At 37.4% G+C, this 22,643-nt stretch overlaps 1 protein-coding gene across 2 annotated transcripts in view; it reads left to right on the top strand.

Annotated features, from left to right (window-relative positions):
• LanB2 (laminin subunit gamma-1) overlaps positions 1-19,205 on the top strand; it is a 126,650-nt gene extending 107,445 nt beyond the window's left edge. For both annotated transcript variants that reach the window (XM_090174390.1, XM_090174391.1), the window contains 19 exons: positions 2,073-2,258; positions 7,457-7,574; positions 7,634-7,741; positions 8,591-8,727; positions 9,101-9,223; positions 9,287-9,586; positions 9,651-10,061; positions 13,130-13,259; positions 13,322-13,434; positions 13,495-13,803; positions 13,872-14,009; positions 14,089-14,280; positions 14,341-14,788; positions 14,865-15,042; positions 15,112-15,234; positions 15,300-15,614; positions 15,771-15,929; positions 16,005-16,104; positions 16,531-19,205. In XM_090174390.1, coding sequence (XP_090030516.1) covers positions 2,073-2,258; positions 7,457-7,574; positions 7,634-7,741; positions 8,591-8,727; positions 9,101-9,223; positions 9,287-9,586; positions 9,651-10,061; positions 13,130-13,259; positions 13,322-13,434; positions 13,495-13,803; positions 13,872-14,009; positions 14,089-14,280; positions 14,341-14,788; positions 14,865-15,042; positions 15,112-15,234; positions 15,300-15,614; positions 15,771-15,929; positions 16,005-16,104; positions 16,531-16,784 — 3,842 coding nt within the window. In that variant the 3' untranslated portion in view covers positions 16,785-19,205. The remainder of the gene's footprint in view (positions 1-2,072; positions 2,259-7,456; positions 7,575-7,633; positions 7,742-8,590; positions 8,728-9,100; positions 9,224-9,286; positions 9,587-9,650; positions 10,062-13,129; positions 13,260-13,321; positions 13,435-13,494; positions 13,804-13,871; positions 14,010-14,088; positions 14,281-14,340; positions 14,789-14,864; positions 15,043-15,111; positions 15,235-15,299; positions 15,615-15,770; positions 15,930-16,004; positions 16,105-16,530) is intronic.
• The last annotated feature ends 3,438 nt before the right edge of the window (positions 19,206-22,643 follow it).

The raw sequence follows: 22,643 nt of genomic DNA, 5'->3' as shown, positions 1-22,643 counted from the left end.
AATGTGAACATTAAAGCTCTTCACTAAATATGAACACTAACACTCTCTCTATATGTGAACATTAACACTCTTTACTAAATATGAACATTAACACTCTTCTACACATGTTAATTTTATTACGCTTCTCTAAATGTGAACGATAATACTCTTCTTTAGATGTGCACAATAACTCTTTTATTAATGTTAACTTTAACACTAATCTCTAAATGTGTACAAAACACTCTTCTACAAATGTGCACAATAATTTTATTTTACAAATATGTATAATAGCATAGCACACATCCATAGATAGGAATGTTAATACGCTTTTCTAAATGTGTACAATTTAATTGTAATTTTGTAAATTAGCATAATAACACACTTTAATTAATTTAATCTCTGTTTCACTTAATTGAGTAGAGTAACAGTACAAAAATGTCTTAACCTGTTGAATAACCAGTCGTATAGGTATACCAAAGGATATCAGTTTAGTTATATTCAATCTAGCAAGCTTTGGTTAGGGTCTGTCAATACTTATAAACATTGATGACGCACGGAACAGCTTGCAAAAACTCCCTCCGTTTATCTCCTTCACTTTTAGAGTAGCCGAGTTCTCCTTATATAGGCCCTATATTTCTCAAATGTCGGATACCCTATATTACATTTTCTCGTTCAAATTTATAAACACGGGGTGGCCCATATTTCAGTTAAATGTCTGTCTACTGAATTAATACAATTCACTCGCCTTTTTCTTTAAAAAGTTTGAGATTATTTATTTAAATTTAACGAATTGCGGCTTACAGAGTATGTTGATGTATTTTTTATCTATGTCTGTCTTTTAAGATTAGATATTTGTATTGTATTATTAAAGTATCTTATTAATAAAGCCGGATGCCAACGGCTTATGCCCTACAAGTATAATATCATACGTATTAATAATTTATAAAGGATTATTAAAGGGGAACGGCCAAGCTTTTCCTAATTTGGCCTTATTTCCGTATCAAAAGATTAACAAGACGTTCAATATACTAACACGTACCTTGTTCTGTCTTGAAAAAATAGCTTTTGGCCAAAAAATTTGAAACGAAAAAATAACCCCAAGTGCTTGAGTTTGAATTTTCGCCGACAGCGCCCCTAACCCCGTATGAGCGATTTGCGAACTAGCGTAACTTTTGAAATCGCGCCATTTTGGCTTAGGTCTCTTATAATTTTAAACCGCCGCGCGTGCAAATTAAAAAAAACTAAAATCTTTCGCATCTACAGCAGCGCGAGTTTTTTTTTATCAATTTTAATCAAGCCGGGAGTGTCTCACCGGTTTCTCACCAGGTGTCGCGGCGGACGCGCGCTTTTCGATTTCCCGAAATTTCTTTATTTTATTAAACATAAACCACTCAATATTTTTTATGCGGCTTTCGCCATAAATTTTAGTTTTTAATGGGCTATAGGGATATCTAACTGATTTAAGCTTGACCGTTCCCCTTTAATTTAAATTGATGAGAATCGTTAGAAATAACTGATAATTTCTTTTATATAATCCGACGATATAATGATATGATATTGTATGAACTTTCAGTACATTATATATATCTGTTATGAAACGAATGATATTTTAGGTGTGATACCACTATAATATCATTCGAATTAAGAATTTAAAAAGTATTAATTGGTTTTATATATTTTGTTTTTTTTTTATTTTTTTTATTTCGTTTCGTTTCGTTTTGTTTTGTTTTATTTTGTTTTGATTTGTTTTATTTGGTTTTGTTTTATTTATTGATTAGCTGATTGATTGATTTATTTATTTATTTATTTATTAAATATACAAAAGATTGATAAGCTACAGATAGCTTATGCGCAACCTAACAGGACAAACATTTGAAAAACGAATTGAGAAACTTAACAAATAATTTATAATATTTTTCATAATAATTTTGAGGCACGATAGATTCCATTATTCCAAGTCAAGCAGCATTATTAATATTTATTTTTATTATTTTATATATTATTATTCTCCCTTACATTATAAAATCTTCTTACATTAGATTAACTCGTTTTTAATGACTTTTATTAAAATGTATTTTTGATCCTTTCGATAGCTTGCAATTGTAATGGCAGATCGAACAAGTGCTACTTCGACCAGCAACTGTGGGAGCAGACGGGTCACGGGGGTCACTGCATCGACTGCGCTGACAACATGGACGGCCCTAATTGCGACCATTGCAAGGACAATTACTTCGAGCGAGATGACGGTCGTTGTGTCGCCTGCAACTGCGACCCCATAGGTCAGTTACTCTTTCTCTTTTCTCGATCCCTGAGGTGCCTCAGACTGTTCCCAGCGTTCTGCCCTACCATATTATACATACCGTATAGTTTTTATCGTTTTCCAATTATTGAGGCAGAAAGAACAAGCCCAGACCCTCAGATCAATATTATTCGCTATCGGGAATACGACCGAACACGGTAATGTGTTTCCTTCGTCTTGTACAATCGACTCCCGCTGTCTTTTACTTTTTCCATCTTTCGTCGTTCAAAAAGAACGTGGAAAGTTATAGCTCCAATTTCCTGCCTGACATGATGCCTCGATCTAGAAAATATATGGAAACAGTATATGATAGTTATTATAAGATATCCCGTCTCAGACGTTACTAGTCACGCTTACACGGAGGACACTAGAGAATATGACTACCCATACTGGAATGTGATGCTCTCGACTTTAGAAATTCGCATTACTACGAAGACAGATGGTCACTTTAATAATCTTAAAGGGTTTCGGTCCTGATCTGAAAACGCCCAAATGTGGTGCTTAACCGTAAGCTATTAGTATGGTCCTTGAATACAAGATTTCCTTATTTAGAACTGTCGTTTGCAAAATCGCCTTGAGTAATAATAAAGTAGAAAGATTTAAAAATCGTATGAATAACGGAAAATCACTTAAAAATCAATAATAATAACTTAAGAATATCATTGGAAATCACCGAAAAACTGTGATAAAGCATTGGAAATTGTTGGTCGAAAACACAAATTAGTGAGGTATAGATGTCTTAAGGAAAAAGGAGTTTCCCCTCCCATAAACACTTACTAAGGTTAACGGTAATACTGAGTGTAGAGAGTTGATGGCTCGCGTTGCATGAAGGCAGTGTACCGATGTGAAACATAGTGGAAAATACCGGCCTGGCCAGAAGTGAATTTAGTGGCCAATCTGGTCAAAAGTAACCAATAAATATTTTTACCACAGAAAATTATAAAATCATGATATAAAATATTTTAACACAGAAATTTCAGATTTGGGCAACTTAATGAATGGTCAGATTCTGATTAACATTAGAATAATGGAATAGTTAATTAAATCAAGACATTTTTACAATAAACGTCTTAAAAATTTAATTCCAATTACATTTTAAGCTTTGAAATGCAATTTTTCTTTTTAACTACAATTTGCCACTTTTTTCCAATTTTCCACTATTTGCCACTGACCTGGACTTTTCTCCAAGAAGGTGGCTATTTAGAAACACTGTAAAGGCTGTGGCGGATTGTACATAGGGTGGCCCTCTTAATTATTAGACATTGTTCTAATGGCAACCAATGTGTTTGGTCACAGTCCGCTACTGCATGAAGGGCTTGCCACCAACCTCCTACGCAGTATAACCCTTCCACCCAAATTAAAGGCATTAAAAGTCGTTAAGGTGGTGTCTTTGACATTAGCCTAGCTGATTATTACCAAAAATCGGTGAAGAGATGGGTCGCAATCAATTCCCATGGTTCTAATCAACGTTGACTAGCTCCATGATATCTCACAGTAAGTAAAACATCAGCTCTAAGATATGTGAACTGCAAAGAACTGCGTATTGCAGCTGAAAGCAAAAGCCAATGCAATATATTCGTGTTGTTCTCCCACATTTTCTCGAACTGAGAGATACCACCTGTCTTGGTAATTAATAGCGTTCACGCTTTTTTAAACACATCTTCCGCGTATCTCAAGGAAAAGGCTTATTTTATTATAATCCCAAATGGTAGTATTCTTTGGTACAGCTCGGGCCATACGAGTTAACAATGCAAATTTATCTAACAAGAGCCGCAACAGCGAAAGAAGAAATACGGAATAAAAGAATGTCCGTTGATGCCTGGAGTCAGGAAACCCCCCGCCTAACAAGGCTCGAATTCTGTCCCAGAACACAAAGCAACTTTCCCCCTCCCCCACTCGTTTACTTTTATTATTTTTCGGCCTTCTTCGAAGATATCTTGAAAGGCTTTTAAGGAATGCCCTTGACTCGTATGCTATCCAATAGCGTAAGATGGCGTAGTCGTAGTCGAAGTTAGCCCTCTTATGGTAAATAACTGTTCAACTCTACAGGAAGATTGGTTTAGCCGCGATTTTGGGAAAAAGTATGGGTGACAACGTGTAACGCAGATTATCAAAGATACATTTAAGGTCCACTCTTTTCAACCTATGCTAAAAACTCGGTCATAAATGGAAAATTCCTTTGGCAACTGAAACTTAAATAAAAAATATTTATTTCCTTTAAATTCAGATTATCAGTTGCAGTCTTAGAAAAGGTATATTTTAATAAATAAATCGCTCTTAAATAATGCGCTGTTAAATTATTTACCCGAAAAACACGAGCAAGTAGATAAACATCAAGCAGCTGAAATTCGGCAAATAAATATTGCTATGCTTTCCCGAATTGTACTAGATTTTTTCTCTTTTAATTAACTTATTATTTCGGAGTATTTGTTTTAAATCTCTGAGAATAAAGATAAATTCTGATATTATTGGAATAATCCAAAACCCACTATCGCTAAAGGTAGAGCATAGCGCCGAACCAATTTTCAACGGCGGCGGCGGGAACGATAATTAGTTCGGCGGCGGCGTGGCGCGCCGATTTTCAGAAAATAATCGGCGGCGTTGAAAAAAATCGGCGGCGGCGGCGCCTAAGGGGAAAAACTGCCCCCCCCCCTCAGAAATAGCGCCAGCCTTTTAAAAGACCGCTAGAACTTAAATTGTTAAACACATTTAAAAAAATACATATTTAATAGAATGTATTTTATTAAAATAGAAACCACTTGTTTCCAAAACAAAGAAGAGGTAACTTTGGTTATATACTATCAGATGTAACTTATTTCATCATAATTATGCATGAAAGAATTTTTTCATAATGATACCTTGTTGCAAGGATATGACGTTATTGACGTCACTTCCCAGTCGATGACGGTTTTATCGTCATCAAAACTAGTTCTCGCGTAGGGGGGGGAAGGAAGTTAAAACCAGTTTTACGCGACGTTAGTGCTGTATTTTCTTTGGTGGCTGTCAAAGATAAAGTTACGCGTAGCTTTATATAGTCTTTGGTGGCTGTGAAACAAGGTCTCATTTAAAATTTTAATACAGATATGTTAAACAGAGGCACACTTATGAGTAATTATGTCACATATGATACTATTAAACTAAAACATTTACGCTAGTAATAACAATACTGTACTAATTTACTACCATTTCACTTGTATTATTATCTATACACTCTTTTTAGAAACTTCTGCTGGGCGCCGCCATTATCGTACAGACAACCAACGAGCCAGCCCTCTACCGCATAAATTTCATCCCCCCAAATCCGGTTTTTCCCCGCGCATTTAAGTCTATTATCACAAATTATTTTATCTTTGTATCAAAATGTAATAGAATAGTTATTGCTGAATGCAGCCAATGCAGCTGATACGTTTCTGTACTTATTACAAAATACGAGGCGAGGCAACTCCAAAGCCGTTTTCGTCTCTCTCTCTCCTATCCCAGCTGTCTGCTGCAGAAAATCTTGGTGCGCGCGGTGCAGTGGTGCAGTGGTGCCAGATCTTTTGGAAATTATTAATTATTTTTAATTTTATAACGCTAGTACGGTGCACCCAGCAGCCTAGGAACCGTAGCACTACCAAAAGAAAAATCTATGTAGTTTAGATCTCAAAACGTAATTATTATACTTTAATAATGGAAATTAATTCGGCGGCGAAATGAAAATGTTTCGGCGGCGGCGGCGTTTCGGCGTTACCTAAACAATCGGCGGCGGCGGCGGCGTTTGATCGGCGGCGCTATCCTCTAGCTAAAGGCATCTTCTAAATGAAGAGAATGGGTGATCCGTGTCATCGCTATTTGCTACTGTTAAAGGAACTTTATGGAAATGATAACCATGGTATGAATTGACAGGACTGCTACGACCAAATTCTAGCCTATGCGTATTTAAAGTTTGCACCCAAGGGCCATCTTGTCTAATTTGAACTTTCCTTTGAAGACATCTGAGAATGAAGCGGTTTTTTTCGTCGTGCAACCCTAATGATTCGGTATTTCTGGGTCGTAAATTTCTCCCCCGTTTTTTGTCGAGTTGAGCAAAGAACGCCGCGTAACTCGTGGTACATATACGTGTCTAGATCCTCACCCTTCTCGCTATTACGCGTTTTATCGCGCGTATAGGCAATCAGGCACAGCGCGGGGGACCACGGCGACAAACGTCGACGACTGAAGAAAAAAAGCTTTCTTGTCCTTCGGCTGTTCCTTTTCCTCCGTTTTCGGGCAAATGAAGCAAACTTCAAATTGCCCGAGAAAACACATTTTCAAAGTCATTAAGGGGCCAGACACTTATTTTTTCCTCGTTCTCGCTCCGAAAGGCGAATTCGGAAGCGGAATTGATGACCGGAACGCGACGCCTTTAGAAGCGGCGCTGAAGGTGCAGTCTGCGCGAGATGACTCTTTACCCCGTCATTGAGCTTTGACTAAACTCGCGAAGCGTACAGTATAAGTTAAAGACGGGACTATCTTTGGAGCGTTTATACGTCATGCTCCATTAAAAGACGGTAATTGCACGTTGGCGAGAGGGACCCCGATACGTTGATGGTGCGGGACACCCTTCTTCGGTCTCTTCAAATGTCTTCGTGAGCCGACCAACGGAGCGGCGTGGGCTTATCATTCATTGAACGTGGACCATGCCGTGTTCCTCTAATTACAAATTAAGGCCGCTTTACGAGCTTCGACCGTGTTATTGAAAATAATTACACCAGATATTTTGTAAGTACGGCTTTAACCGGGACGAAAGTTAAGAGCTACGAGGAATTATTGACCTTCGACCCTTCAAAATACGAGGGAAAACGTCGCTGACGGATTTACGATAAAATTGAGTTTTTCTAAGTTGATGATCTTAGGCAGGCATTATTAAGCTTTGTAGTTCCCAGTATGGGTTACTGATGTCGTTCAAAACTATGCCCAAAAATCCACCGAAAATAATACTTGCTCTGAAACAAAAACTTTATCATTGAAGACTACAGAGTAGTAATTACGACGTGATTCAACATTTTTCCTAAAGAGAAAACATTTTTACGCAATGGTGATCTTGGTCAAAGTTAAATACTGCTATTCAAGCTCATTGGAAATGATTTCAAGAGTTACTCGACTTATTACGTGACTCATACCAATCCGTAATATAACGCAACTTGTATCTTCCTACAGGTTCTCGAAGTCTTCAGTGCAATCAAAATGGTCAATGTATTTGCAAACCCGGTGTCACTGGGGACAGGTGTGACCGTTGTTCGCCCAACTATTACGATTTCTCAGCCTTGGGTTGCAGGTACGTTCCTTTTGATTACATTCGTTACAACATATATCTAAATGAATTTTCTTCGGTAGGCCTTGCGGATGCGACGCTGGTGGAAGCTTCGAAAGCACGCCCGATTGCGACACTGTCTCGGGCGAATGTAGGTGCAAAGAAAATGTCGAAGGACAACGTTGCGATAGGTTTGAAAATTCTTTAACGCGGGCCTAAACGTAGCAACGGTTCAATTTTCATTGGAAGAAAATCATCTCCACTAGTAGGATGTGTTTTTTGCTCTTAGCTCTCACAATAAAAAAAAAATGTAGTAAAGACAATCTTAAACTAACCTAAATAAACCAAAGCACCAAGATAAACTAGGCCTATAGCAATCGATTTGCAAATTTCCCAAAACACTGAAAAGATACAAGATGACGTAATCAGCAGCCAATGAAACTGACAAGGAGACATCCCGAAGTGTAACCCACCGATTTTGTTCAAACTCGAGGGATTGGTAGACCTTCATGTATCATGAAAAATCCTAAAGGGAATTTATTCAATGGGCAACCGTTTTGCCATGGCAACGAAAAATTATTTTGACAACACAAAATATTAAATTTTTTCATTGAAAATACCATGGGATTTTGACCTCAAATTGATCAAAAGTTGATCAATGTTGTTGTTTTTTTTTGGTCAATTTTTATCTATTTTTTTCTATTTTTTGGCATTTTCAAAATTTTGAAATTTGTTCAAATTTTTCACAGGGGGGGTCCTAGGAATCGGTCAGAATCCCATGTTATTTTCAATGGGAAAATTACCATTTGTTGTTGTCAAAAACATTTTTCGTTGCCATGGCAAAACGGTTGCCCATTGAATAAATTCCCTTTAGCATTTTTCAAGTTACACGAAGGTCTACCAATCCCCCGAGTTTGAACAAAATCGGTGGGTTACACTTCGGGATGTCTCCTTGTGAGTACCGTTTGCTACTTCTTTATTTTATACGTGACGTCTTTTTCAAAACACAAGCAACTAACCCAACTGTTACGACGTCATAGGTGCAAACCGGGATTCTTCGATTTGAGGGTTGAAAACCGCCTTGGTTGCCTTCCATGCTTCTGTTTCGGCCATTCCTCAGTTTGTAGATCCGCTTCTGGATATTCCAAATTAGCCGTCGAAAGTACCTTCAGCAGAGGTACGTTTTCAATTACTTTTGTGACCCAAGATTACAATATAATTCCAAGAATGTATTTATTTATACTCAGGGAGAATGAATATGTCGAGATTATTTTTAGCGTTTCTCTAATTCCACCCGTTGTGCCCCCCGGTATGCTCCTCCGCTTTAATAAAATCAAATAATACTGCAACCTCATTGGTTCTTAAAAATTACGTTTTCCGAAGCGATTAACGCTGCTGCGAGGACGCAAAAAATAGGACCGACTCCTTCCCCCCCCCCCCTTAGCGTGACGGGGTTAGGGGCTCAACGTGTCCGTTGATAGTCTCGACATATTCATTCTCCCTGACTATAAATAAATACATTCTTGATAATTCCAACTATTTTTAATCAGACCGAGACAAATGGATAGCGAATTCGTATAGCGGCGAAGAACAACCATTGCTGTACAATAACGTCGTCAGAACTATCTCCGTCAATTCATCAGGCGCTGAGCCAATTTACTTCGTAGCTCCTGGTAAATATACCGTAAAAATATTTTAAAATGACGTTTATTCGAGAGTTCGCGTTTCTTTTTAAGCACGCTACTTGGGTGATCAAAGATTCTCGTACAACCAGTACTTGACCTTCAAACTGAGAAGTAGCGAAGGGGCCCAAGCCTCTGTTGAAGACGTGGTCATAGAAGGCGCCGGCTTAAGGATATCGCAACCGATATTTGGTCAAAATAACCCGTCACCATCCAACGTGAACCAGGATTACAAATTCCATTTACACGAACACTTCAACAGCGACTGGACACCGAGGTTGAGTTCCAGAGATTTCCTAACGGTTCTGTCCAATATAACCTCCATCAAGATCAGAGGCACATACGCCCACTCGGGTACGTATTGATAATAATAAATTGAAATACGACGGAATATTGGACCCAATCGTGTTACTTTCAGGACAGGGATACCTAGATGACGTGGTCTTGGAATCGGCCCAGAGAGCGGCGTCCACCCAGGAGTTGTCTTCCGTTGAAATGTGCACGTGCCCCGAGAGCTACATTGGTCAGTTTTGCGAGTCTTGCGCTCCAGGATATCGTCACGACCCTCCGGGTGGTGGTCGCTTCGCTTCGTGCGTCCCTTGCAACTGCCACGGACATGCCAGCTACTGCGACGCCGATACTGGACGTTGTATTTGCCAGCACAATACCGGCGGTGATAACTGCGAGCGTTGCGCGTCTGGCTACTACGGCAATGCTCTTCAAGGCACAACCAACGACTGCAAACCCTGTCCCTGTCCCGATCAAGGTGCCTGCGTAGTTTTGCCCAACGAGCAAGTGGCCTGTCTTCAATGTCCTACTGGTTATGCGGGTAAGTTCTCGTTCCATTTAAGTATTTTTATTCGCTTGTGGTTGTTTGTTTTACCAGTTCAGACTGCTTGGCTTACTCCTCATTACAGTACAGTGTGAGAATGAGATTATCTGCCCAAATATCTAAATTTTAAGCCTTAATTGTAGTTCTTTATCGTGGTTTTCAATTGGGCGATCTTTAGTAAATTTCGCTCTCGACCTTCAAAATTTTTATCTCGAAAATATACTAAAATCTTATAATGAAAGATAACTATGGCGAACTCGACTTTCAAAGAGAATGAATTTAAAAAATCACAGTTAGATATTGTATTTGAGATTATAATTAATTTTGTTTTAATATAGAAACGAACCATTTATAATTTTTGGATATTTGAAACTAAATTGAGGAAGATTTCTTCTCTGACTATTCAAAAGATGGCGCTGCGCTTCATTAGGGGACTAACTATTTAATATCGGTGACCCATTTCAATTTCCTAAATCTGGGAATTTTCGTATTACTGAGTATTTTTAAAATTATTGGCTAGTACCTACTGGTTTTTCTACCAAACCAATTTAATTGGTACGTTTTTAATTATGCGCTAAAACCTTATTATTGAAACAAATTAACTGCCATCTACCCATGAAAAACTAAATTTTCAAAATATTAAAACTTAAATGCCATGTCCGATCAAAAATGCAAACATCCATGTAAAGCCAAAAAAATACCTGCAATTTTATATAAGTAAAAACGATTATTGTCCATGGTAAGCGATATAATATTAATTTAAAATAGAAGAAATATACATGAAGGATTATTTCATATTTTAATAATAAAAATACTTTTCAGTAGCTTTCAAGAAGCTGAGTTTAAATTTTAATTTACATTTTCAAAGGCTCTGTTTCTATGCACATGCGTATTATACAATTACCCCATTTTGTTATATATGCGCTTTCTTTAAATAACCGTTTATATCAATTTTTTCTTTACACAAAATTTTAGTTTCATCCCATTTTATATCATGACCCCTAGTCTCCCATACATGTTTAGCTTTACCATTGTATTTATTACCCTCTATTTTTTACTAATACATTTTTAGAGTAGTTTTATTTATTAAATTTACCCCAAGTTCCTTTAATTGTCGCCCTGTTTTTAACTCATTGTTTGTATGTAGGGTAATGAAATAATATTTTTAAACTCTAATTTTTCTTTTGTTTCATTTTTTACGACAAGGGCATTGAATATTTTATCAATTAAATTAAATATTAATTAAAATATGAAATAAGCATCCATCTGTTTTTCTTCTATTTTAAATTAATATTACATGCAGTTTTGAAATTTTGAAAAAAAAAATCCTATTCAATTTTATCCGTATTTTTAATAACGATTAGGCGAAATTCATTTATTTATATTTAATTAAGTTATTTTCGAACTTTCAAGAGCTTTTATCGGGCTTCAAAATTTAATTTACTTACATTTACATTTTAATGCACTTTTTATTATTATCATAACTAGTATTAAATTATAATATAAAATATCTCGACTTTACTTTCGAAATATAATAAACCCACTAGGGTTTCCAAAAATTTTACTGGACTCACGTAACACAATAGTAACAAGTTACCATTCACATCGGGAACCAGTTTATATACTTATGGACGATTCTCGGGGAAACCAACGAGTTCTATTTCAAGAACATCGTTTGGTTGATTTCGAGTTCCGTAATGCAAACTTGGTGGACAGATTTTATAATAGTTGTAGGGTTATACAACTTCACCCATATTAAAATAGAAAAAATGAAAAGTTATTTGAACACGTTAATTTTCAATAAATATTAAGATAAATATAGCTTTATTGCAGTATTCTCCGGATGTTATTTAAAAATGTTTCCGGTATTTACGCGTAACCCACATCTTAATTCAGGAATACCGTCTGTAAAAGATGCGATATACACGCGTTTGTATGTGCGGATAGACATGTTCCATATATATCGCGTGCCACCTACACTAAATTTTTTTCTGTTGTAATCACTCATACTATTTGTATTTGTTTATTTCTAACATTACATTAAAACTCAATAAACCCATTTTGGGTTTCAAAAATTTTACTGAACACACGTAAGACAATGGTAACAAGTTACCACTCACATCGTGAACCAGTACGCATACTTATGGACAACACTCGATGAAGCCAACGAATATGAAAATCGTATGGTTTTTAACGAGATCCGTAACTAAGAGCTAAATAAACAAATTTTATAATAGTTGAAGGAAAATATAACATCATCCATAATAAAATCGAAAGTTTGGAACGTTTTTGGGAAACGTTTATTTTCAACTCTATATTTATTTAATATAGATTTATTACAATATTGTTCGGGTGTTAATTAAAATTTATTTCCGAAATTACGCAAAAGCCACTAGTAATTCATGATTATTACCTGAAATATATACAATATACATGTATTTGTGTGTATACATAGACGTGCTCGTATTTAAATAAATTTGCATCTAAAAAACCGCTAAGCGTGACATTTGGTGAATGTTTTACCGACATTCTTACACGGTTAACCCCCCCCCCCCAAACAATATGGAAATAGCTCCCCCTGGTAGCGACTTCGTGAACTTACTCTTTGGAATGTAATGTAACACGCTCGTCCGCTTACCTTTTTGAAGCCAGCACTTTTGAAAATCAAAATCACTTTCATATGAAAACTAAGGGTCACTTAAGCAAAATAATGAGGAACTATTGATTTAAAACAGTTTAAAAATTATTGAATCTAATTGGATATTTAAACACTTTTTGTGTCGAGTTTCTCAATATCAATTTTTAAGTTTCGGAGTGTTCTCGAATTTGAATTAAAATTTGGCTGACCAATAGGAAAGCACCAAAAGCCTATTAAATTTACGGATTTAGTATTTTCTAAACCTTTTACTAATTTGTCACTGGTGATGAAAGTTGGTACTTTAAGGCTACCATTTTAGTGTGCTTGGATACGTTATTGATACGCATACATTTATTAATTTGCTGATTTGAACTTTTTATGTTATTGGGTTATCATTAAAATTAATATTTACCAATTTATCTATTAGGTCATCGATGTGATCTGTGTATTGATGGTTATTACGGAGATCCCACTGGACGGTTCGGCCAATCCAGACCATGTACCACTTGCGACTGTAACACAAACATTGACACTAACGCCGTCGGAAATTGCAATACGTATGTTTTTAACTTGGCTTCTAAAAAAAACGTAAACTTAAATATTTATGATATCCTCGTAGAACAACCGGCGAGTGTTTGAAGTGTATTTACAACACTGCCGGATCATACTGCGACAAATGCTTGCCCGGTTTCTATGGAAATCCTTTGGCGAAAACTAAAGGAGACTGTCAAGGTACTTTTTGAGTACTACATATTCTTGAAACAATTTTGAACGTTTCTTCTTTTAATACAGCTTGCAATTGCTACGCGCCTGGAACTTCCGACCAAGGAGGGTCCAGATTCCTCATTTGCGACTTTCAGACTGGCTATTGTCCCTGTAAAAGTCACGTAACTGGACGTCAATGCGACAAGTGCCAAGAAGGCTTCTTCAACTTGGACAGTGGTCGAGGCTGCGAGGCTTGTAACTGCGATCCCGTTGGCTCCTTCAACAGAAGCTGCGACATTAGAAGCGGACAGTGTTACTGCAGACCCGGTGTTACCGGCAGAAATTGCGACGTGTGCCTGCCTCACCATTACGGTTATTCTATGGAAGGATGTAAAGGTACGATACATTCGGCCTAAATATATCTTACCATTCACGTTGTATTAATGTTTTGGCGTTTTCATTAGAATGCGACTGCGATCCAGTTGGTTCGACTTCCCTTCAATGCAGTCCCGATGGACAATGTCCTTGCCGACCAAACGTTGAAGGTCGACGATGCGAACGCTGCATGGAGAATAAGTACAACAAAGACGTCGGATGCGTTGGTATGTCTCTTATTTACGGAATATTTGGGAAATTGGGAGAGGCCACTTAATTTAATGCTGTTTACTTGGTTCTGTTCAGATTGCCCCGCTTGCTACTCACTGGTGCAAGACGCGGTTAACGAACATCGAGACAAGTTGGAAAAACTCGCCAATTTGCTGGATGAAATCCAAGAGAATCCTCAAGTAATCAACGACGTTGTCTTCGAGGAACGGCTCAAGGAAGTTATGGAGAGAGTGGACAACCTCGCCATTGACGCCAGAAACGCTGCTGGTACGATCATTTGCTAATATTTGTAGATTCAAACTTATAATAAACTTTCTGAATTTTTAGGTGACGACGGTAACCTGATCGCTAAACTGAAGGAATTGGCCGAGAGGATAGAAGCCGTCCGACAGAAAACGGATCAAATCAACGACATTGTCGATCACGCTGACAAGGTTAGCGATCTGGGCGTCTCCAACATTACAGTGGCGGAAGGAATCATCAACAGAACTCAAGAGCTATTGAACGCAATGAGGCGGTTCTTGGACAATGATGGAAACGAGGCTTACGACCGCGCTAAGGAAAAGTCCGACCAATCCGGACAGAAATCAGCAAGAATGTCCGAAATCGCCAGGGAAGCTAGAAAACTTGCCGACAAGCACGAGGAAGAGGCCAAAGAAATCGAAGATGATGCCAAGAACGCTCACGATACTTCGACCGAGGCTCTGAAACTCGCCACGGATGCTATTGACTCGCAAAAGCAGACGGGAGATGATATTCGGAATCTCAGACGAGCGTGAGTACCTAAAAATTGCGTTTATCATTTGGAAAATTTCTTCCATTATTCTTACAAAATTTTCTTTGTGTAAAAGACTCGAAGAAACGACAGATCAGTTAGATCGTACGAAAGAATTGGCAACCGGATCACAAAAGGACGCTAGTCAAGCCTACAACGATGCGTTGGACATTTACACGGGAGCAGAGTCGTTGGTTCCTCCCGAAGTTGATGTCCTGGTCATGAGAGACAGGGCCGCTGATATCATTGAAGAGGTTGGTGGTGTGAAATGTCAATATATCTTTGGAACGTACCCTAACGTCAATTTTGGTACTTCATTATAGGCACGTCGTATTAAAGAACAAGCGAACGACCTCTTAGATGACAACGAAGAAACTCTGAGGAACGTCGAAGCTCGTAAAAAAGACGCCGAAGACCTTCTAGAAGAGGGCAGACAACAACAACAGGTAAGTTGATTAGTTCACCTAGAGCTCCCTTATAGATGACTTTACATTTATTTCTGTCAAATCAGATAACGGACGAATTATTGGCCGACGTAGACGCGGCTTACGATAAAGCCAAGGAAGCCGTAGCGTCAGGGGACCAAACACTGGCTGATGCTAAAGCTACGCTAAAGACTTTGCAAGAATTCGACGCTTTGGTTCAAGAAAGCAAGGACAAAGCGGACGAAGCCTTGCTGAAAGTTCCCGAAATTCAGAAAATAATTGGTGATGCCGAGGATAAGACTAGGGACGCCGAAGACGCTCTGATTGGCGCCGAACAAGACGCCATCGATGCCATGAAAATGGCCAAACAAGCCCAAACGGTCGCCGAAGCCGCTTCCGGGGTAAGTTCATCAGATTTGACGCTAAGCGATGGGTCACCGTTTCAACACAACTATAAAGTTTATTATCGGGATTCCAGTTCCATTAGTGCTTGTTGAGAATGTATAGCGCTGCTACAATAATAAAGCATTAAACTAGTTCCTATTTTAATTTGTTAGGAGGCTGGCTTAATTTTGGTTGACGCTGAGAAAACGAAAGACAAAGCTGGTAAGCTTCGTGATCAGGCCAATGACTTGCAAGGAGACATCGCCGATACGGAGAAAACTATGTCCGATTACGAAAATCAAGCCAAAGATGACGAAAAAGCCGCCAAAGACGTAAGTCGCTTCTTACCGGAAATAATCATTACGGGTTCATGGATTTTATAATGAACTTCCACTCTTGATTGGCAGGCTTTGGAGCAAGCCAACGCGGCTAGGTCCAGCGCAGCAGACGCCAACAAAAAGGTCAAGGACGCCCTCAAAACCGTCGACGACATGCTCAACTCTTTGGGTACGTACCAGGACCTTGTGAATGATTTGTTGATGATCCCAAATTCCCCTAGAATGCACTTTTATGGTTTAGTATAATCGGTTTCGCTTTTAGTTGCCATAATGAAAAGGGGTTCTTTAAGTATTGTTATCAGTTCTATTTTATTGTAACTATAAAACAAGTTAAAGGTCAACCTTGTATTGAGTTACTTCTAACAAGTTGGTGAATCGAGAAAAGACGTTCAAAAACATTACCCTAAGACGATAATACCTGGATCTAACGCGTTTATTATGCATCAAAATAGTCAAATATGAATCGGTTATTGACTTAGTTGAGGTTTTGGTTGCTCTTTGGGCACTTGGTTAAACGTTGGCTAAAGTGAACGATTGCACATCCCAACCCAATCCAAACCAGAAAGATAATCGTGGAAGACGCGTGTCTTTACAGATGACTTGGACGACATAGATACAAACCTGCTGGACGAGTTGGAAAGGCGATTGGAGGAGGCCGAACGAGAGTTGGCCGAAGCCGACCTAGGCAACCGGACCGACGAACTGCGCAAGGGTCGTGACACTCAAAGGACTTGGATGCGCGATTACCAAGCTGAGATTGAACAGCTCAAGAAGGACGTAGCCAACGTCCAAGAAATCAGCTTGGCGCTACCCGATCAGTGCTACAAGAGACTCGTTCTGGAACCCTGAGAACGTCACCGAAACCTTTAGGATTTTTTTACCATTTATGAATCGGTTCTCCATAGACCCGTCCTCTCCGTTCATTGCGGAAAACACGTAACCTTATTTACAACTCACATATCAAAATTTTACCATTTTAGTTACTTTCGTACAGATAGATGGCGCTGGCCGTTATTACCCGCAATATTCACGTGTCGTTTTAAACAGTAGTGACATCTAGTTTCAAAAATGGAACAATATTGAAATATTTTATTAAAATACTCTTAAAGCCTTTTATTGTGTTAGTTAATAAACGGGAGGACAGATCTGTGATGATTTTAGCCGCGTGGACTATTGAAAATTTCGAAAAATAAGACGCTCACGATGAGCGCGCCAAACTTAGACTGCGTGTGGAAACAAAAGTAAAATCGTTTTGTGTAATCAGAGGTGCTAACGCAAAAATGTCGTAAGTCAGCGAGCAACCGATTTCTAAGATGTGTGCTATTATACATAGTCAAGTTGAAGACGTTTAAATACTTGTGCCTTTACAGAGAAAAAAATAGGTGGAACTGCCGTGGTTTTTTCAATATTTCTAGACGTTTTGTAAAAAAAAAATGAAAATATTAATCAGCTCTTCTTTTTTGTTGCTTTTAGCATTATCCAGTTGTACATTTTTATTTCCCCCCCGTTCTTTTTGCTATTCGTACAAATTCTGGTAAAAACTTAAAAGTGTCTTTTCAGGGTGTAAGTTAGTAAAAGTCCCGACTATTCTCGGACATTGGAGCTTTGATAATTGCAAACTAGATGGGGCTGTTATACGCAACGTGGTTTAATCGAAGGCTGTTACCAATGAAGGTTTAAGCAAAGGGTGTCATCTTTAGTCCGTTTCCTAGGTAGTGGAACTGAGATTAAATAGCATAGAGTAAGAGGGGTTTCTATCCTTTTATCGTAGTCTCAAGCTAGGGCGAATTTGAGTACAGAATCTATTGATTTTCCCCTATGACCATTTTGAAGAGAGCCATCTGTGATCAAAAAAGGAACTCGGATAAAAATGAAGTCTAGATACCTTTGCTTTCCCTCGCGTTAACGATTTCCCATAAAGTGCGTATATTTATTACAGAGCTCCATCTTTCGTCAATGGTTTTCTTCGCCATTTATTCACTGAGGAAGGAATCTCTATACCCTTTAAAGAACACGACGTGACTGGGCATTATTACAAGCGTATGATTATAACGAAATACTTCTTGTATTTTCGTTATCAATGTATGCTAAAAATACAAAGAAAAAATTTATTTTACACCTCAAAAGTTTGTAAGCTCTCTCAGTTTATTTTAAACGGTAGTCAAATGTCTATTTTCTAAAAATAGTTTTAAAGTCAAATATAATCAGAAGGAAAGTTGCGGCAAAGCATTTCATTTTACTAAAAGCTTTTCTTAACGTTATTGTTTAGTTCCAGAATTGTGTCTGGTTATAAATAAAATAGTTGTGTTAAATTATATAAAAATAAGAAATTTCTACCTCGAATATAGTTCTTCAGAGATCCCTCGGAACGATATTTAATATCTAAACAAAACCGTGTCAGAAGTTTTGAGTAACTTAACTTAATAATTAATTACAAATCGTAGTTGGAGTTCATTTCAATTTTGAAAAAGAATAATTTTGTATCCAAATAATCGACACGCATCTTTTTTTTCAATAATTTTTTAAAATGAATAGTTATCTTAAAATTATTTTAATCAATTTTTAATTAAAAATTAATCAGCGGCGTAACTAAGGGGGAATTAGCTTAAACCCATCAAGCTTTAAACTTTAATAATATTAATTAAAAGTAAGGCAATTAATATTTTAAGGTAAATTAATATTATTATAGATTTTTTATTAAAGAAATTAATTTAAGAAATATACCTAGTTAGGCCACTGAAAATAATTACCATTTGTACTTTAATTACAATTTCCGTTATGAATTAAATTAATCATGAGCCAAAAGATGTTATCGTAATTATTACGTCTTATCCGTGATGTCATATCAACCGTAAAATATTTCTTACCCTGTCTTCCATTTGAGTTACCGATACGTCGAAATATATGTGTAATTTTAAAATTGTACTATCGTTGTCCTTTTGATTTCTAAGAACAAAAAAGAAATAGCCAAATAGAGTTCTCGGTCATATGAGCTTCAGATAAAAACTTTTTTTTATTTCTATCCCAGAATGTTACGTGCCAATTTTTATTGAAAACTTAGGTTTTTTTGCCATTTTGAATGTTATTTAAAACCTTGTGAATGTTATTTTTGAATCTCATATATTTTAACACTGCCACGAGCAACTTAAATGAGTGTCAAAAAGTTAAATTACTAATTTTAAAACTGCCACTTTAAGTTAGATTCCTCGGGTTTTTTTTTGGAAAAATCATTTGAATTTATTTTCAAATGGATTTTAATATCTGGATTATTTAAAAATAATACATCGAGATTCTTTTGTGCGAAAGAAAAACTCATTTCCATTTTTGTAGCTTGTTGAAAAAATAAAAGTCAAAATAATTCGTTTTAACTGTTTCAAATATTCTACGTTTTAATTGAACTGTGTTTAAATATTTTGAAGTTCCTCTTCTGTTTTTAGAAAATCTATCTCTTTTTGACTTCAAGTTTATGTGCCACCATAAGTTTATAAGTAAGTTTCACATAAGTGGGTCAGTTTCTCATCTTCCGCAAGTTACATTTTTATGGAGAGCAAAATGTCCAAACATTTTTCATGATCCTGGCGACTATTTCATTGCCGATCTATTAATAGGCTTTTTATAAATTAACATTGGCCTTCTGGTTTTGATGTTGCTGCCTGGGGGGGGGGGTCTGTGCCCCCTCCTGGGTGACGTATCGATGACGTTTTTCTACGAAAAGCCCTGAACATTTGTAGACATGTTCCTATCTACAAAATTGACGACTTTGTATAAAATATTTTTCAACGTGAAGTAGCTCTTTTTTCAACGGAAGTCGCTAGCATCGAAATCCAAACAAGATGCTTACGCTACATTTTGACCCAAAAGGCGGGACATAAAAGTACCCTTCGCGTTGATTGGCTCGTTTGTAAATTTCACGATAACTTAAATTATAGTAATTTTTAACAATATATTTTAATGGGATATATAATTTAGGTTAAAGTCCACTAAGTAGAGTATAAGTTATCTAATTATAATACTCCAAAATGGTTCTCTGACGACGTTATCGTTTCGCTATTTTGAATCTTAGCTTCCTTTGCCATTAATAGATGGCACCACGATCCCCAGTCAAGTAATTTTTTCGAAGAATCGTATAGATTCATTGCCATCTCTAATAACAAGGGCCTTATCATAATACAGGTGACAATGATAGAGCCGAATGTTGCTTTAAGTATAAACTGAACGGAATGACCTGCATAAAAACAAGTTCAGCATTCTTAGCTAATTTTATGAAAATGCCTATTGGAAAAGCTGAAGCATCTGTCGACTACCAAATAGTGGTTCATCAGCAAATCTAGAGATGGCGGTAGTGAAATAACCAAAGCTCCTCTGCTATTACAGAAATTGAGAGTATGTTGGTTAAATCTCTAGTATATTTTTATCTTTGCTTCGTCGTCATAGTGAGATATTGACGAGAGGTCGGACACCTGTGTACTTTGAACTATACTCTTATATACTGGATACATATATTTCTATACACTTACAAAGGAGAGTAACCGAGGTGTTTATTGCCGATTTAGTTCAAAGTCGGCCGTAATGTAGACCTAAATGAGATATGAAAATTCCCAAAAGGAGACGTTGCACTACCCATTCGATTTGCCATGGCAACCGAAAATGTTTTTGACCACTTACAACCAAAATAAGATTTTTTCCTTATGGTTATATATCGGGTGGTAAAGTTGGTAAAATTATGATTTTGGTTTGTTTTATACGAAGTATAGTAATACTTACAACTTCCAATATTTGGTTATATTTTTATTCCGTACTATATTAGTTATTTAATTTTAACCAATACTGTAAAATTTTATATTGGTTAAGTGCTTAATATATAAAAGTTCAAACGCATTTTTTTCTTTATATTGTTATTTTTATTTAATTATGTAATACATTTTCATTTAGGGCTCGGCGATCGGATAACAGTTATCCACTATTAAATGTACTCCATTGTGGAGTGATTAATTATTTAATACCGCCTTTTAGTTCAGATATATTTACTAATTTTATCCATGAAAGTTCAATCGGTAAAGAAAATTTCCTTTTTTATTTGCCACTATAGTTGCGTTGGAATTAAACAATTTTGAGAACTTTTACTGTTTAATTATCGGGGAAAACTAAAATCCTTACTGACAAACCATAGTCAAATAATTCGAGCGTCTTTAGTCTGATTTTTTATGTAAAATATTCATTTCAATTATTATTTTTTTAAACAGATTCTATCAGACACAATCGGCTTAGCTATCTTTTATATATTTTTAAATCAGATAATTCACCGTTGGCGAGCTAGTAAAGTAACAAGTTGGCAAGCCAAAATATACCTCTCCTCGGAAGAGTTTTTAATTTTCAGTGAAACGTAACTGTATCCGTGGATGTGCGGTAGAGGGCTCGGGTTCGAATCCCGGCCGATTAGAAAATTATACTACACCCAATGACAAAAAGAGGGCGCTTTTGGAAAAACCTTTTCCCTGATTCTAAGAAACTGCGTACGCAGTGATTACCCTTTGCCCCGAAAATGCGAACGCGTTCGCAGGCCTGACAGACACCTGGCCCACGAGGGGTCGGTGTGTGCAATAACTGGTGGCCTTACCGGGGAGTCGGGGTCCGGCTCTTGTAACCCAGCACGGGCGGTGGCGCACTGGGAGATGTTAGCTCCGTCCAAATGGTCCTATCTCCACCTCCGACTTCGGTCCGGTGTGGGCTGGTAACTGGGCTTCGGCCCAGGCTAACGGAGAGGGGCCGGGCAAACTGGCCGTCTCGGCGGATTGCGTTGCCTGCTGTGGGGCTGCGGGCCTCCGTATGAGGGCACGGCGCCCATCTCCCGGCCTTTTGGGGTTCCACCGTGATTTCCGGTGCCAGCTGTGCCGGGTTATGCGGGCTGCTGTGTGCCTGCCGTTCCCCTTTAGGCGCTCCTTCCAAAGGGCTTGGCTCTCTACCTTTCTAGGTTGGGTGTCGGTTGGCGTTGCCAGAGCATCCACTCTTATGCTCCTAGGGTACAAAGTCCCCTCGGAGAGGTAAAAACGGGCGAAGCAAACGTTTTAACCGTAATTATCCATTCGTTCGAACGAAGTGTAACGGTTCACCATGATAGCAGTAAAATATTGTAAAAATATTACTGTTTAACTATCTTCGAAAAAATGACTTTACTGCAGATCGTACTACCATCTATTAATGGCAAAAGAAGCTGAGATTCAAAATAGCGAAACGATAACGTCGTCAGAGAACCATTGTATTCTTTTGTAGAGTATTATAATTAGACAACTTATACTCTACTTCGTGGACTTTAACCTATATTATATATCTCATATAAAATAAATTGTTAAAAATAACTATAATTTAAGTTATCGTCAAATTTACAAACGAGCCAATCAACGCGAAGGGTACTTTTATGTCCCACCTTTTGGGTCAAAATGTAGCGTAAGCATCTTGTTTGGATTTCGATGCTAGCGACATCAGTTGAAAAAAGAGCTACTGCACGTTGAACCGAAACTTGCTTTAATATTCGGATTAATTCAAGAATCATGGAATGAGTGTATCTTATTTTTATGATTATGATTTTTATTTGGATCACGAAAAACAAACAAAAACATTACGCAACTTAATTCCACCAAAATGGTTTATTATATTATTGAGTATAAATAAATTATAGGAAAAAGCTCAGCCAAGAAGTGAAATAAATTT

The sequence above is a fragment of the Leiobunum rupestre genome, chromosome 5 (assembly GCF_980474605.1).
Source record: "Leiobunum rupestre chromosome 5, qqLeiRupe1.1.hap1, whole genome shotgun sequence".
NCBI lineage: Eukaryota > Metazoa > Arthropoda > Arachnida > Opiliones > Sclerosomatidae > Leiobunum > Leiobunum rupestre.
The sequence above is the reverse complement of the archived record's forward strand: the minus strand, read 5'-3'. Positions and strand labels throughout refer to the sequence as shown.